Source organism: Neophocaena asiaeorientalis, unplaced genomic scaffold (genome assembly GCF_003031525.2).
Source record: "Neophocaena asiaeorientalis asiaeorientalis breed wild unplaced genomic scaffold, Neophocaena_asiaeorientalis_V1.1 scaffold212, whole genome shotgun sequence".
Taxonomy (NCBI): Eukaryota; Metazoa; Chordata; class Mammalia; order Artiodactyla; family Phocoenidae; genus Neophocaena; species Neophocaena asiaeorientalis.
The window spans coordinates 1,048,749-1,067,026 of record NW_020174046.1 but is presented as its reverse complement, the minus strand read 5'-3'; the positions used below and the strand labels follow the sequence as shown (position 1 = coordinate 1,067,026).

At 33.2% G+C, this 18,278-nt stretch overlaps 1 protein-coding gene across 1 annotated transcript in view; it reads left to right on the top strand.

The window, feature by feature from the left end:
- DACH1 (dachshund family transcription factor 1) overlaps nucleotides 1-18,278 on the top strand; it is a 414,090-nt gene that overhangs the window by 263,735 nt on the left and 132,077 nt on the right. The window contains exon 4 of the mRNA XM_024753964.1: nucleotides 16,789-16,961. Within this exon, the coding sequence (XP_024609732.1) occupies nucleotides 16,789-16,961 (173 nt within the window). The remainder of the gene's footprint in view (nucleotides 1-16,788; nucleotides 16,962-18,278) is intronic.

Below are 18,278 nucleotides of genomic sequence, written 5' to 3'. Positions count from 1 at the left end.
TTTTTCTGATAAACACTGACACATTTCATAATGCAGTAATATTTTTCTAATAATGGCAATATGTCCTTTATGTCTTCATTATGGTCGACTTAATTTGTAAATAGCAAGCTATACTTAAGCAACTTGTGAAGTTTAAATGAACATGCAATTACTGGGGTACATTTCATTTTGGGGTTGACTTTGACAGTGTACTGTAAAAAAATAAAAGGAAGGAGGGGAGTAAGGCAAATTAGCAGTTTATTTTACTCCACACATTCGAATGAGTTTCAAAATGTAATTGGAAAAATGATTTACTAATCTCCTTTAGTTGATTTTTCTTTTCTTGCTGTTATGCTGTTATGATTGTACAAAGATTTTCTTTTTTTAATTATTATTTTGTATTTTTTATAAAAAAATTACTTCAGAAGTGAAATATACCTACTATTCCATCGTATTGTCTATATCTCTTTTTTTTACCATACTTTCCATTGCATTTGAAATTAAGTAATATTAATATGGCGTTCATGTCAGTTATTTTAACAGATTTAAATATGTCTAGGATTTAATCAAAGTTAAAATATAATTTATCTTCACCTTTTATTCTGGTTTTGTCTTAAAGATAGTAATAACATGAGTCATCCAAGATGGAAGGGTATGTTTTACCTCCCAGAGGAATTTATGCGTGGCCAAACTTTGTTCTTATTAGTAACTGTACAGGCTAAAGTAGAGAAGTTTTGTGAACAGAATTCATGGCCCTTTTTAGAGAACATGTTTGAAACAGGATATTGAAAATAAAGTCCATTGGCCAACTCAGGTCTTTTTACATGATGATGTCAGCAACTATGTTGCGTGATAAAGCTGCAATATTTTCATGACAAAGAAAATTTCATATCCACATCTTTAATAAATGAAGAAGAAAAAAGTGTCCTTACTCAATTTATGTATTCCCATCAGAACCTTTGTAGCTTCTCTCAAACTGTAAATATTGAGAGTAAGATCAGAATGAAAGTGGTGTTGCATCAAAATTAATCGCTGAAGTTATTACATTGTCTCATGTATCCTGTATTCGGGCTTTTCACACAAAGCTTTGAAGAGCCCTACAGGACCAACCAAATGTAATTGATACAGAATCATTGCTTCACAACAGCTGCAGTAACAAGGTGCTGCAGCTTTTACTTTAATCTACCTTTCTTTCTGAGAGTTTATTATGTTTTTGAATTTATTCTTTTGTAGATCTGGGAGCTATCTTTTTTTATGGAAATTAATCTTTTTAGAAGATTTGTACTCTCTTTTTCAAACACTAATACATTCATTCAAGTATCCTATTATTCAGATCCAGCTGGCTTTTATCTGGTGATATTTACTTCAAAAAGCCAAGCTAAATGGTATCATAGATTAATTCTCAGGGCACAGGAAAGCTTTTTTAGAGAAAAACATGATTTGGTAATTACTTGAAATACCATAATAAAAATCACAGAAAATGTCAAAAATGTATTGTATAATCCTTCATAACAGTAAACTTCAAAAAGTTGTTTCATTGAAAATGTGGTATTCTAAGTCCATCATAATTTTCATTTCAGTCAAACATAACTGGAAAGTTTGCTTGGGGTTCTAATAAACTCTATGATGAATTTTAGGTTTATATTGTTCACACAAAGCAGTGAAACTTCAAAAGGGACATTATCCACTGCTATCTCTTACATAAATCAAACTGGAAATAAGACACGTTTTACAATTCAATTTAAGATCCCACTGAGACAATAATGTTGCAAGCTGTGCATTTTGCAAAGTAATATAGTAATGTCTACTTTGCATTTTTGAAAAACCAGATTAATCACACTTTATTGAATACGTTAGAGCAAACCTAAAATTCATCTATTATTAAAAACTTGTGCAACAAACACAAACTATATTTTATACATAAAGGACAAACTCATTTATTCTTTAGGATAAAACACTTGGAGTTTGCATTTTGTAACCATGAAAGAAATGACATTTGCTATGGGGGCTGTTTTGAATTTTTAAAAGCAGTCTATGCAGAGTAAGCTGCTTGAAAATGTATTTTAGCACGTTTACCTGGTCTTAAAGCCTCCAGATAAATATAGAATTTAACTTGAAAATTTTGGAGTAAGAAAACAAAAATCATTAAAGTAAATGATATGAGCTATAGAGACATCTTCTACAAATAAAAATCATATTGCGTTTTATTTTACATGCTAGCAACTTAAAATAATATGATCATTTTATGGATTTGATAAGAAAAATAAAATCCTCCTCAGACAAAATGAAGGATTATCATGCTCTGTGATATTATCAAGCTAAAGAAAATAAGTACTTTTTGCATGTATATATTTGGATGTACAATTTTAATAAGACATTCTATATAACATTGGAAATCAAAATTTTTATGGCATCATTTAGAAATTATTACCTACATAATATATATTGTTATTTTTGAAGTCAGTATTGAGGAATTCTAGTGAATATAAGAATTGTGAATAGTGAAGAAAAGTGAATGGCAAGAATAGTGGCTGAGGCTGGGATGTATTTTTACTGGTGCATATTTTTCAATATCAGGTTAGTAAACACTGCTTTGCTCTCTATGGATGTGTATAATATTCTATATGATAACAGTTATTGAAGGTGCTACAGAATAGTAATATATATTCTGCACAGAATAGAAGTAGCAATATATTAAAACACATTCCCAGATTAAATTTTTCAATAAAATATTAAAGCCAAACTTGTTATATTTCAGAAACCTTATTATTAAATCACGAATTTGGGGGGAATATTTCCTTTATGTGTCACTCAGAGCATCCCCCCAACTTGCTTTCCTAAGAATTCTACATAACCCATATTCACTGGTAAGCTGTTACCTCCTATTAAGAAAGAGTAAATTATATCTTTTATGTGAAGACTTCCGAACAAGATACACATAGTGTTCCTTTTATTGTGGAAAATCTCTAGAGTGCATATATAAAAGGAATTAGTTTACAAGCCACTGGATTCAGATATGGGGAAGAGTATGCAGTATATCCTCACTCGATATAATTGTTTTGTCATGTCTGCCTCTGGAAACCAATTTGTTCTTCAGTCATCATCTTAGAAAACTCTAATGATAAAGAACACAATATTTTTTTTTTATATTTTATCAATTTTCCAGTGGCATGAAATATCAGAATCAGGATTCTTGCCCTGGTCATATCAGTGTCGATATGGTGGATGACAGAACTTGGGATGATTATTCCTGATGATAAGTTCCTTTTCCTCCTTCTGACTATCTGATACAGCACGTTAATCATATCTTTCCCCTGCCTAAGATGATGATCAAACTCATCATCCTGACATCTGAAAACTTTCATTCTCATCTCCCTACCCTACCTAATTCTTTCTGACTCCTGATGCATTCCTAATATGTACTTTCTCCTCCAGTCAATTGAACTACCCATCTGTCATCCAGATCCACCATTCATGTTTGTCTTTGCTTCATCGCACAGTCCAGGCAATTCTCTCAAGTAGGTGTGCTCTGTGTGGTACAGTGGGAAGGATTTAGGACCACGGGTCAGGCAAATAAATGTGATCGAGTCCAGCTCTTCACCTGAAGACTTATGCGACCTCAAGCATTTCATTTTATCATCTTGAACCTCAGTTTCTTCTGCTGTAAAAGGAGAGGATGATGCTTGATGGTGTTATCTTCTCAGCAAACTCTTCTCAATCTACCCTCCTAACATACATGCTTACACGTACACACATATGTCATGTATATGCAAAAATTCTTTCATCCTTATATGACAGATATTTCATTTAATGTGTCATGTCACTTTATTTATTTGCTTATTATTTTTTCTACCCACTTCCCAATGAGAATATAAACTCTCTGAGGATATAGATTTTTATCTGCTTTATTCACTGCTATATTCCCATCACTTGCAACATTGCCTGGCATGTAGTAGGTGTTTGATATATGTTAAAAGAACGAAAGAATGAATGACTTTTGTGTCTGTTTTGTACTACAACATTCTATGGTTCAAATATATACAGAAAAATAAATTGTATGTTGTATAGTGATGTTTAAATATAATTTTTTATTCCTTGGCCTGTATACCATAATATTCTTGGCATTTGGTTCTCTTTTTATGATTATATGTTGATATTTTAAAAATTATTTATCTTCTATTTATATTTTTTCTATTTGCTATGACTGCATCATAATCTTAATAGTCTGTGGTTTCTTCCCCTTTCTTTCCAAGATTTTCAATATGCAGTATTAACTTGAATCTTTGGGTAAACAAGAACATGAAATCTTTTTCAAGGCCAGAATTTAAACATATGTTAATATGAACCTGAGTAAATGCACATCATGGAGTGGTTTTCAAAAATTATTTTCACAGTCAGTAGAGATTTGACACATTTAAAATTAAGCCTCTATTCTTAACACTTTAAACTTTTATTAGATTTAAAATAGATAACAATATATTGATATAAATATTTCAAAAAATCCCACATAGTATTGACACACATAAACCATTAAAAACAAATCACTTTAAAATTTTTGTTTATAGCTGTGTCCATACAATAATTATAATTTTTTGAAAATAGTTCAAATATATAAGGTGCAAAACATATTCCAGATGCTTCTTTGTGAAAAGTAGCTCATTGTAGGAAGCATTAGAACAAAATTTCAAAGAAGAAGCTCTTGAGTAGTTAATTTGTTTTGAAAAATTGTTTAGCCTACTAACTGAAGTCTTAACTAGTTTTTTTAATATATTATTTTAATTAAGAGCAACATTTAACAAGGTGTATTTGCCCAGGTGTTAGGCCAGGTACATCTAAACGAGACCATCTGTGACTGTGGACGATGGTCCTAACATTCCGTGTGAATGATGTGAGAGAATGTACATGATAGAACAGAACAGACTAGAAGTAGAAATGGTGCCATATTTTAATTTTGGAGGAGATATTGAAATTATTCAAGACAAGTTTTTGTGATCACAAGGGAAACTAACAGATCATTATAATTTTTTATTACAGAGTATTTTTGCAGTTAGATAGCTATTTATTGTTCAATAATTAAGGACACTCTTAGAATATAATTATTTTTAATAGGTAGAATTCTTTTTACACTGAAAATATTTAAAATACAATGGCTTTATTATAGATAAAGATAATTTGGGTAGATGTTATTTTTGTAAGTTCAAGATTTTTGAAAGTTTTATTTATTTAAGTACTTGAGAAAAGATGGTAATTTCATCATTCATCATTTATTTTTCAATAAAGCATGTGTCTTTTTAATATTGATGCTGAGAAAAATTGTTGAAGAAAAGAAAAATAATGAATATGACTGATTTATCCAAATATCAATCACCCTGTGTGGGTGTTTTTTTTTTTTTTTAATTAACATAAAACCTGTGTTTAGCACTCAATTCTGACAACTGAGTCATTGGTTCATTAGTTTGGTCGAATCATTAAGTTGGTTGTATTCTCTCATATTTTTCATTGGTGACATTATGGTTATAACAATTGCACTGGATAATTTTTGAAATAAGAAATGAATAGGACTTCCCTGGTGGCACAGTGGTTAAGAATCTGCCTGGCCAGTTCAGGGGAGACAGGTTCGAGCCCTGGTCCAGGAAGATCCCACATGCTGCGGAGTAACTAAGCCCGTGTGCCACAACGACTAAGCCTGTGTGCCACAACTACTGAAGCCCGTGTGCCTAGAACCCTGCTCCGCAACAAGAGAAGCCACTGCAATGAGAAGACCATGCACCATCACAAGGAGTAGCCCTCGCTCTCCTCAACTAGAGAAAAGCCTGCGTGCAGCAGCGAAGACCCAATGCAGCCAAAAATAAATAAATTAATTAATTTTAAAAAATGAACAAAGATGCTTAAGTTTTACTTTATATTGACCCATGAGTGTTGATATTGTCAGAAAGTTAATCCTCATTTCAAAACACAGTTTCTAACTATTTCTCTTCTTCTAATTCACATTGTCATACCAATCTAAAAAAGCGTATTGTATCCATTTATTCTTGGGATAAAGATGAATGCTTTTATATTTAATTCCTGAATTGGAATTAAATTAGAAATAAATTTGTGCATATTGCTACTTATCTTTCTAAGTATATTTTTATCGCCAGCAACTGAAATTTTAGTGGTCATTTTGACCTTGAAAATCTCCTGCTGTGTCTGCCCATGAAAAACTGATGAAAAGTGCTTTGAATAGTATGTCTTCACTACATATAATAGAAACTATGGAAAGAATGATTTGGTTTTGTATAAACAGTAGCTTTCAACACACCTGCCATCTGCATGTAATCTACCACTAGGATATAATATTATTTCTATGGCCCTTCAAATCTGCCGAGTTCTTTGTGATATGTAGTCCCTTGATTTAAAGCTGCATCTCTCCATAGTGTTCTTAAGGGGGACCTTGTAATTACTGGATATTACAATTATTTGTCATACTATAAGTTGGACTAATGGCACCTTTTCAAACTATGCTTAGTTGTGTCTATTTGATTTGTTGTCTCTGTTTAGGCTATCTACCTAAGTTGTAGTTAGGATTGTTAAATCTTTAAATCCAATGATAATGTTCTACATTTATTCACTCAGTATTAATTGAGGACCCAACATCTGTCAGGCATTCATGTTGACCATTTTATTTAAAAGAATATTATAGCTTACCAGTAAGTGGGGAGAGTTGAAATTATAAAAATGCATTGATACCCATTAGTGTTAAGAACTTACTGTAGGAGTCATATACCTAATTTTGCTTACTCCTGCTCAGCTTCCTAGGCTTTATTTTTAAGTCATCCAGCTTGGCTTGTTTGGGCCTTATTCTGTGGCTTTCAGTAGAAATACACTTTTAGGAGAAATACCTTTATACTTTCTATACCCTCTTCAAGCATCATGGCTTAATCTCCCACTTACAAATCAAAGACATCCAAATCTTCCTCACTGGGCATCTGCTTTCCTTCCAAATTTCAATGCCATATTTCCAGTGCTTGTTGTCAGTCTCATTTGAGTGATTCTGAAATATCTCATATTCAACAATTCCAGAATCAAATGGATTTTTATTCATAATGAAACCTGATCTTCCTCATAAAGGTGATTAAAAGCTGGTATTGTGAGTTCAGAATTCCAAGATCTAAATCCCAGGGCAAGTTTAATCAACTTTAATAATACTAATGTGGATCTATCTCAGAGGTTCTAAAGATTCATTGTGATAGTGCATATAAAAGCTGAACATAGTGAGTGACACACTGGAAGCAGATGATACATATTAGATATCATCATTGTCATCATCATTATCACCATCTTCATCACATCATTAATAATATTACCGTATCCCCAACTGTTAACTAGATACTGAAGTTACCTCTTACATTTTACTCTTTTCATCTCCATTTGTATCCAAATCATTACCACATTCTAAGAAGTTTATTTCTAAAATATTAGACATATTTCCTATTCTTCATCTTCTCTATCTTTTATTCCAGTCAAAGGATAAGATTATGTGCATATATGCTATATCTATCTCTCTTTTCTGTTATAAGCTGGTCAAGGACAAAGGCTATAGCTTATCATTTTTTAATGCCACAGTGAAATTTACCACATGTGAATGTAAGAATTGGTCTGGGTTTGCTACTATCGACTCAAAAACTGACAGAGTTAGTCCTACTTTGTTAAATGCTGAGGATACAGTGACAAGCAAAAGAGGCATAAGCCTGATCATTTGGTGCTTACATTAAGAAAAGAAATGTTGGGTCTTTTACTTAATAGCAATGGGAAACAGTTGAAGTCCTCTAAGCAGGGGAGTGACAATGTAAGATTTGAACTTAAAAGTAATGATGGTCCTGGAATACGATTACAACAGCAGAGAGAGAAACAAAGTAGAGATAAATCACATTGATGAAATCAACAGGAATTGGACATCCGTGGCACACAGAGAAAGAGGAGGAGATAAAGATGATTCCTAGGTTTGTGGCTTATACAACTATCTGGTGATGTCATTCTTTGAGGCTAACCAGGTTTGGGGAGAAGATAATTTAACACTTAGATCCATGCATATGAGAAATATCAAAAGAATTCCATGAGCCTGTTATCCTACCTATAAGAGTTTTATGATTTTTAGAAAATTAAATAGCAATTTTGGCTCAAGTGAGAAGATTTTTCAATTTCAACATAAATAATTTGAAATTGAAATGTTATATGAAACACTGGAAGTTAAAACTGATTTCAGCTGACCATGAGCAATACTTAAACGTGAACATAAAATTGCTAATATTGTATACCATGGCTCTGAGTACTCTAGTAACAGTATAGAGAGTATATTAACTTGAAATTTTATTTGATGTAATTGTAACCCTATAGGGAAATTGCAATATCTTTAGAGTGGAGAATTTCTAGTTCATTTGTTTGCCTAATGGAAAAATAATTTGATGAGTTAAAATGGGAAGAGGTAGAAATTCATTGACATTGGCTATGAGAAAGGTTAAAAGATGCAGTTAAATTAACATGGATACACTATACCAAACTGCTTTATTCTGAAGAATTTTATGTATTTATTTTAGATTGGAAAGCTTAAATATGTTCCTAGTATTGTTATTTCTACACTGTCCGTAATAGCATTATACTTTAGCTGTAGAAATTAAGCGATCTGTTGCAATATCTTAATTTCCACTGAATAGAAACATTTGACTCTTGCTTAGAGTTGTCCATATCAACAAGACACCCAAATATTTAGTCAATACAATTAATGTAGCTACTATTTGTTTCCTATACTGAGTTCTATGTAACTATTTGCCAGTCTGAGTCTGCATTTGTTTGTTTTGTTTTGTTTTGTTTGGGGGATCTATTTTACCTCGTTAACACTTAGAACAAAGTGCTAATGAGTCCAAAGAAAACAACAGCAACAAAAAGCAAAGTGTTTCTGATATAATTATCTTTGCCTTCTCCACATTAAGTATTTAACCTTTTATCTTTATAGTAATGGCCTTCTTTCTTTTATTTTAAGTTCCATCAAAACTTTCTGGAATTTGGTATGAAATAAGGGAAAATATGTAAAATACTGTATTCTTTATATAATAATTTATTCTAATAACTTTCATGAGTTCAAAATCAAGGTTATTTAAATGGACACTGTTGTCTATTTTTAGTTTCCTAATACTGTTCCAGTTTTCCATGATTCCTCAAAGATTCTCAGTGTAATTGTTTTTTAATAATATCTGCCTGTTCTTCAAGTATCCACTTATGTAGCCCATCTGACATTAATGAATTGAACTACAGCTCTGATTTTACAATTTGCTTCTTATTCTTGCAAGTCAGTCATTAGCCATGGCAAATAATATTCAAGCAAAATTTTAAAAATAAACAGTTCTGATTTCCAGTATTTTGTGTGCCACTTTGTGCAACAGCTTAACTTATGCTACTTTCAACAACACTGTGGAGTATGTAAGGCAATAGAAGTATCTCAACTTGATGAAATTTAGCTAATATCATAGTTCTGCTGAGTCCAGGGACACTGATAGCACCAGTATTATATTATCACCATTACATATAAAATAAAATGTTTCAAAACAGTTCTGCATTCAAAAGAAAACAACACATGTAAAATAGAAACCTCCTTGTATGGCAAGAGTTTTAAATTTCTAGTTAACAAATATGTAACACTCAGAGTTAGGTTTAGTTAATGACAGATAACTAAAGAAAATGCCTATTTCTGGGAAAGTAACATGTTTTCCTAAATGACTCATATTTATTGGCAGTGGGATAGTTAGAATTCATGACAATATTATTCTTTCTCTCTAAGAAAAAATAGCACTTCCAAATCAAACAGGATATGTGTGCAAATATAAATTTTAAACTCTGGAAATGGCCTGCTCTGTGGACATTATTGTGCAATACCAATTAGGAGGTTTTTGTGCTGTTTTCTTTGCTAAACCACTGTACTTAAACTGGAACATTTTAAATTGTTACCCAATTAATAGTACCCTTTACAGATTGCTTCTTCCTCATTTTAAAATAAAGCAATTTGATAAAGTTGAACCAAAACACCAGAAGATTTCAGTGTTTCTACTTGCTAAAGTAGATCACTGAGCTCAGATTGTTATCCAGAAAAAGATTTAAAAGATTACATTATAGTAATTTATGAAAGGACTGTTTCTCCTATTTATGCAAAGTACTAGTATTACTGCTGACATTTCCTATCTCATTTTTTATTAGGGTGAAGTTTATCCTCTAAAAACAATAACTTGTTTATTCTCACCTACCACTGAAGTAACAGCTGAACATCTGTAGCATCTGAGACTAGTATTTACTTTTCCTTAGCAGTCTTGATTCCATTGTTAAGATGGCATTGACATTCTTCTAAGTGGTCTCCAATGGTATGGAGTAAATGCCCGCTCTTGCCATCATTTTCATTGTAAACGAATCTTGACAATGTCAGGTTCCCGTCACAGTCTATCAGTGTCACTCACTAAGCTGTGGTGTGACCGTTAGTCCCTTTGAGATTTGCCTCCTTTATCAGGGTCAGCCTGTGGGAAAATCTGAACAAATAGTTACATATCAACTAGGTATAAAAGATAATGACATTTAAATATACTTTTACTATTTTAATGCATGGTGGTTTAAAAGGCATTTCTTTTCTACAGATCACTTTAACTTTGTGTTTGATTACTTTACATGCACTCTGTCCAAAATTCATTAAAAAATATACAGTGGCCTTCTCTTTTGGAACCTATTACTTATTGGCTATGTTTAGGATTCAGTAATAAATGTAACTATTTGGGCTAGGATTTTAATCAGTACCACTGATATACATACCCATAGTTTTATTTTTTTTAATTAAAGAGAAACAGTAACAATACCCTTACCCAAAGCAGTTTTCATTTCCTTTCCTACATAAAAATTGTGTTCCAAAAAATGATCTTCTTTCTTTTATTAATGATTATCTCCACATTTAATCATTCTTTATTTTTTTTATTCATGTAATCTTTTTTTTGAACTTTTGTCTCAATTGAAAAAGTTTCAGTTGATTTGTGAAATAACATTTCAAATGTTGAGCATTCATATTTCTTTCCCTTTCTTTCAGTTTTTTACAGGAATCAGTTACTAAAATTCTACTTATAATATAGTCATATTTGTTTTTGGTTCTACTGAATATGCTATGTAACAAGATATTAAATATAAATTTTCCTGTGGTTCCACACAAGAACAAAAGGGACCAAGTACTTCTCAATTTAAAAAAAGTAAATACCAATCAGTACTTATTAATAGCAGCTGAACCAGAGTTGCTATCTTAACTATCACTCCAGACTCCACAGACATTCTCTTCCTCCATTTATAAGAGGGGAAGACCAACACAAGAGAGGAGATTCGGAGAAAACATTGTAGTGAAAAGACAGCACTTAATGGAGGGAGCTGTGGCTTAGTGATTCCTTTTTGAGAGTCCTTCCTCACCACCAAGTTCAGGGAGAGGAGTTTCAAGAGAATTACTCAAGGATTACAGATGCCTCCACCTCATTTCATAGCTGGATGTCTGCTTTGGTGTGAACTGCTGATCTGCTTTCTGTACATGTTTGAGCAAGGGGAGAAAGAATTGAGGAGAGGGGACAGAATAGAGAGAGTGGACATCATCAGAACAAAAGGACCCACACCAGAAGGGCCTTAGTTTCAAGAGACCATGGCAGTTTGGGGAGCTTAGAAGAGCAGGAAGCTGCAGGAGATTTCCATTGTCAGGGACTTGTGCAGTTAGGAGGCTCCCCTGGAAGACCCCGTTAAATGATCATTACTTGGCAGGGAATACTTGGCATTTAGGCACCTGCCACCTGGGAGATGTCAATGGCCAATAGGCATAGCCATAGAAGCGACAGTGCGGGGATGACTTGAGCAGGAACTGGTTGGATGGGAGACTTTCACCCTCCCACCCAAGAGAATAGATGGAAAAGCTGTCCAAGACCCTCTGTCTTCTAGCTCCCTAGGCCCTAGGGCTGGCAAGTGCTGATGGAGATGAGGATGCAGAGAGTGACGTTAAGTAGAATGGATTTTCTTATACTCAAAATCTGCTCAAGGTTATTAAGGGGCAGAGGAGGGAGCCTTAACAGAGCATATCTGAAGGCAGTAATTAGAGGAAAAATTAAGCTAGTTTTTATTTGTTATCCATCAGTTCTGTTTGAGAACCTGGTTACCTTTAACGTAGGGGTGGCTTCAAAATTTAAGGGTTTCTCCCCAAAGTAGTCTATTTCTCTGTTTATAACCTGATCCATCATAAAATATGTATCATAAAATACCATAAAAATATAAAATGGAAGGATACAAAATATAGTCTGAGCTCAGAAAAAGACTAAGATAGTCCACCGAGCTATTTACTTTTTCAGAACCTACGACTATGTTTTAAAGTTGGGGGTGCAGAGGATGTAAGCAGGGAACGTCCCATACCTATTCCTTATGAATCAGACTTTCAGTTACATTGAACCTTAAAACCACCTTGCTTGTCCTTGAGAAATACACATCTTTTACAGGAAAGGAAACCTAAACACACACAATTACTTTTTGTATATATGTTCCATATATTTGCATATATAATTATAGATATATTCTTACTATCGGTATAATTAGGCAGAGTAAATAAACTGTTTCAGATTATATAAATGCATAATTAATAGCTTTTAACTAGAGACAAAACAGGTAATCAGGTGTTAATTTCAATTTTTCCTCTTGTGTTCATGTACCCACTTACATCTGGTTGCTGTAAGATGGTACATTTGTTAATTCTCACTCCACCAAAATCACACCATTGCATGAGGAGCTGGCCTTCCTGATGCTTGTGGTTACACTACTTAACTTCATCATGTAACAGCTGCCTGTGTGTTCTGCCGTCAGTCAGAGCGCAGATTTATTTCCACCCGTGTAAGCAGGTGTTTAGCCTGAGATTGTTCCCATGCTTCTCCACAATATGTGTTTAGGACTAGGTGTGGGAGATCCTCTCTCCCTTTAATCCTTACCTCCAACACATTGAAATATGGATATAGAGTCTAGATAATCAAACAGCTGGATGCGCTGAATCTTTTCATGAGCTCATGACCAATTTCCTTGGTTCAAAACCATTTTATATATTTATCAAATGTCTGAGTTTTTGCATACACGTCTCTACCCCCTGTTATAGAGTATGTTCTTTAAGGATACTAGGGCTAGATCAAGTTTGTCTTTTTATTCCATTGTAAAGTCAAAGAAATGGTAGGATTCTACAAGAATGGAAGAGAAGAATCAATTCTTTTCTGTTTCTCTGTAACTCTCCTTACCAACTGTTAGAACTTTTCTTATATGTGAAATCTGCTGTCTCCTGTAAGTTTTCATGCAGTCATAATAATAAGCTTTAATCTTAAAGGTGTATATGTGTATGCATGTTTGTGTGTAGGCTCACACATAGATACTGGCTTATATCAAATATATTGGCTTAAACCAAAGCACTTGAAATTATACATTTAATAACTATGGGCATGTCTTGTTCTGAAGTGGCCTATTTTCAATACTTATTTATTCATGCTAATAGAGGAGAAGGATGTTATAAATTAAGCAAAACTCACTTACAGCTGACTTGGTTATATATTGTATATTTTTCATTAGACTTAGTTTCTTAATTGTTTGCTCTATTTATTACCCAAATGAGCTAACATCATGAGTATTTAACAAATGATGATTGGCGGAGATGGCTAGGAGCATTTTATGTAGTGAGAAAATCCAATCTAGTGTTATAAACTTGCTATGGAAAATTCATATATAGATGATTGATATTTACCCTTACACAAGGGACTGATATCCTGTGATCCAAAAGAGATGTGGAAATAGGTAGCATTTTGTATATAATCTGTTACCAGAATGATTTAATCAGAATTTTAACTTTATATTTTACACTTTGATAATGTGAAAAAATAGAATTATAAGTGCTTCTCTATTGATATAAGAGTGAAATTGAAGTATATTGGGCAAATGGCTTTTCCCATTTATTAACTGGTAATCTAGATGTAAATAAAAGAAATTGGCTCAATTGGACAGAGAAACAAAAGTAGATAATAGGTATAAGCAGAACTCAAACTCAATCCAAAATAATGAATATGAATATTTTTCCCTCCTCCATATATTAGTTAATATTAGTTAACCTCAAAAATGCAATCTACTATGAAAATGTAATCCTTGGATATTTTAAATGAAATATAAAGAGAAAATTATCTATTATTTATAAATTTCCAATGCAGTTCCCATATTCAATATTTATTCCAAAGTGTTATTTCTATATCCAAATAGTTGGTGATTATGCTTTAACTCTTGTTTTAAATGATAACATAAAAAGTAAATATGTAACGAAGAATTTTGCATATACTTTGATAAAGGCAATATAAAGTGAAAATGTTTAAAACGTTTTGTCACTGAATGCTTTCTTGACATAATATGTTCAAAAAATTTATATACTTACAGCTTTTGCATGTTTGACTAGGACCTTGGTATAAAGCGTCAAAAAAGTCACGAGTAGAGAAATAAATTGTATAAATTTGTGAATATAGAAGTGAAATTTTATATCATAGTGTAGGAGCAAGCTGGAGAGATTGCTTTTATGTGAGTCATTTCTGTATGAAGCTATAAACTTTTTTTTTAGCCAAAAGCTGTCCTGGTTTCTTGTAAAATAATAAAGATATCCATTTTAATTGATTCTCTTCATTGTTTAATAAAATTGCTTTGTCTGATTGCTGAAGAATTTGAATTGAGTTTTCATTACCCACTTCTGAACAATTTACTCTAAGATCCAGACAGTATTGAGCTAATGAGTTTGAATTTATATTGAACCTTAACTGTCTTCCTGAAATAAATGGAAAAAAAAATCATGGCAGCAACTAAGTATTCTTCATGAAAAACTATGTCTTAGAGATTTTACAATGAGGCTTTTAATAGAGCTAAAACATTTAAATTGGAGTTTTACCTACTTTGCTGTTTCTAAGCATATTATATGAAAATACAGTTTCTTTTCCTTTTTTAAGAAATGAAAACTCATAAGCTGACAGAGATATTACAGAAACTTTCTTTCAAGTGGGTAGTTTGTATATTCAACAGATTCAGTTAAACAATAAATTAATGGTAAAATAATTTAATCTGAGAACATGCCTAAATTGAAATGATATATAAAAACCTTCCAAGGAGTACCCTATTAAGGTGTTTCAAGATCTGTTTAATCTGAGACGTGGCCATGATGTTGAAATACACGCCCTTAAAGGTACTGTTCTGACTTTGGCACCTGTATTGCCACAGTCATAAACCTAAGTTTCTCTGCAGTTGGAAACAAGAGATATATTTATTGATTCACACACAGTTAATTTATTGCTTTGATATTATTATCTTTTGTAAATGATCTTTGTATTCCCTGGAGCATGTCTAACCAAGCTGGGCATTTAATGATTCTATGTTTAGGATTTTCTGTGGAATTAAACTGGGAACTTTAACTCTGAAGGGTGACTGGGATTCTATTATACAAGGATAACTTTGGGTTCTATAACTATGAGTGTGCTTCAGTTCCAAGAAGTAATTAATTCTCTAGGTATACAATAGAATCCATTTTATATTAAGTTGGTTAGTCAAACAGGAGTAGACTTCATGAATAGGCTACCTGTTGTAAAAATGTTATTTTTCAGAAAATTTGAGACTGTATTTAAGAAATAGAAAAACAAAAGGAAAATATGGTTTAGGGGAAATTTACTTACTTGAGCTTATTTCCCAAGAAATCACTTAGCCAATCTCCAAATGTGATATATATTTTTTTCACATCTTTATTGGAGTATAATTGCTTTACAATGGTGTGTTAGCTTCTTTTGTATAACAAAGTGAATCAGCTATACATATACATATATCCCCATATCCCCTCCCTCTTGTGCGTCCCTCCCACCCTATCCCAACCCTCTAGGTGGTCACAAAGCACTGAGCTGATCTGCCTGTGCTATGCGGCTGCTTCCCACTAGCTATCTATTTTACATTTGCTAGTGTATATATATCCATGCCACTGTCTCACTTCGTCCCAGCTTCCCCTTCCCCCTCCCCGTGTCCTCTAGTCCATTCTCTACGTCTGATATGCTTTTTAAAACTTCATTTCCAATTATTCATTAGAAGATTTGGAATAATATTGTATCCAAATAATTGATATTCATTCCCCACAGGCAGCAGTGAAGGTTCTTGAGAAAAGGAAACACTGTACTCTTCCCCACCCCGGGGATCTCAGGCTTCTGTTACCTGCCCCCGCATACCTAGAGCACTTAGCCTTCCAGTCAGTCATCCTCTCTGCCATCTTCAGCAGAGCCACCTTCTGCCAAATGGTACGATGGCATTTTTTAGCACTAAAAATGAAAGTTGCAAAGAAAAAAATCTAATGATCGGATAGTGAAATATAGGACATAGTAGATAGGTACACTACATTTAGACAGCTAAACGTGATAAAGAAAACCATAGTATTTTAAACAAGAATTAGACTGATCAGAAGAATAATGTAGCAAAGAACTGTTTGTATTAAACACAAATGAAGAGTGGTGAGTGATAAAACATGGCCCCAAACTGGCTAGCTTTAAGCCTAATTTCCCTGAGTGATAAGTGGGTACTGTTGCATGCAAAGAGGACAAATATTTTTCCTTTGACTCTCATTATTAGAACATTTTATAATGCTTCAATTTTCAGTGATTTATATCCTTAGCCATTTTAATTAATGAGATATACCATGTTTCACTGTTTTACTTGAATAGAGAAATGATGATATATGTGTATTTTTTACAGGACTGGAACTGCCTTTTATGATGATGCCCCACCCTCTAATTCCTGTCAGCCTACCTCCAGCATCTGTCACCATGGCAATGAGCCAGATGAACCATCTCAGCACCATTGCCAATATGGCGGCAGCAGCACAAGTTCAGAGTCCCCCATCCAGAGTTGAGACATCTGTTATTAAGGTAATTGTTTAATTACATGATTGATTTGCCTTAAGCCAAAATCATCTTCAGCCACCATCACTCAATCCATTTTTCTTACTCCACAAGTAGTTCTAACTCTAAAAAGCTAAGCGATAGTGAATAGATTATGAGAAAAAAAAGTCACTTATAGTAATTAAAACCAGGGGTACAGTATTTAGGCAGGTTAGGCTAACTTGAAGTTCTCTATTATATCTACTAAGGGAAAGATGAACATAGCATTTTAAATGATATACTTCAAATTGTGTGTATGTGCTTATATGTATGGTTGTGTTTGTGTTTGTGGGTATGTGTGTATGTGTGTGTGGTGTTATGAACCATAAGGTGTGGAAAATGGTATCTGATTTGTTTTCAGAAGACCAGAAGGGTTAAATTATGGTTCTGCCACTTAACTAGCTGTGTCACCTTGGGCATGTAGCGAAATCTTTCTGATTATTTCTACACCTAAAAAAATGCATAATACAGTGTGGGTGTAAAAACTAAATGAAATAATAAAATTGAAATTTTTTGTAAATTCAAAAATACACCGTAAGTAGAAGATAACATTACTGTTATACAGGTATCACGTATATGTATATATACACACTTCTCTGGCTCTCTCTGTATATGTGTGTGTGTGAGGTATGTGTATACTTTTAAATATGTGTGTGTGTATACTTTTTCATTCATATTATTTTATAATGTATATTTAAATCAAAGTACTCTATTTATTTATTTATTACTGGAGTATAATTGCTTCACAATGCTGTGTTAGTTTCCACTGCACAACAAAGTGAACCAGCTACATGTATACATATATCCCCTCCCTCTTGGACCTCCCTGCCACCCACCCCATCCCACCCATCTAGGTCGTCACAGAGCACCGAGCTGAGCTCCTTGTGCTATACAGCAGGTTCCCACTAGCCATCCATTTTACACATGGTAGTGTATATATGTCAATCCCAGTTTCCCAGTTCATCCCACCCTGTCCTTCCCCCTCTGTGTCCACCCATCCATCCTCTATGTCTGCGTCTCTATTCCTGCCCTGAAAATAGGTTCATCTGTACCATTTGCATTGTCAGAATAGATTATTAATTTTTAAACTAAGTAAAAGATACCTCATGCTGCATTATCCGTATTTGACATAATTATTATTTTGTTTTTCTGAATATAATACATGTGAGTTTAGGGGAGTCTCTGGAGCATATTTTACATAAAAGGCCTTGCTACAATTCTTATTCATTGCTGGTGGTAATGCAAAATGGTATGGCCATTTTAGTAGATGGTTTGGTGGTTTCTTTTTTTTTTTTTTTTTTTTTT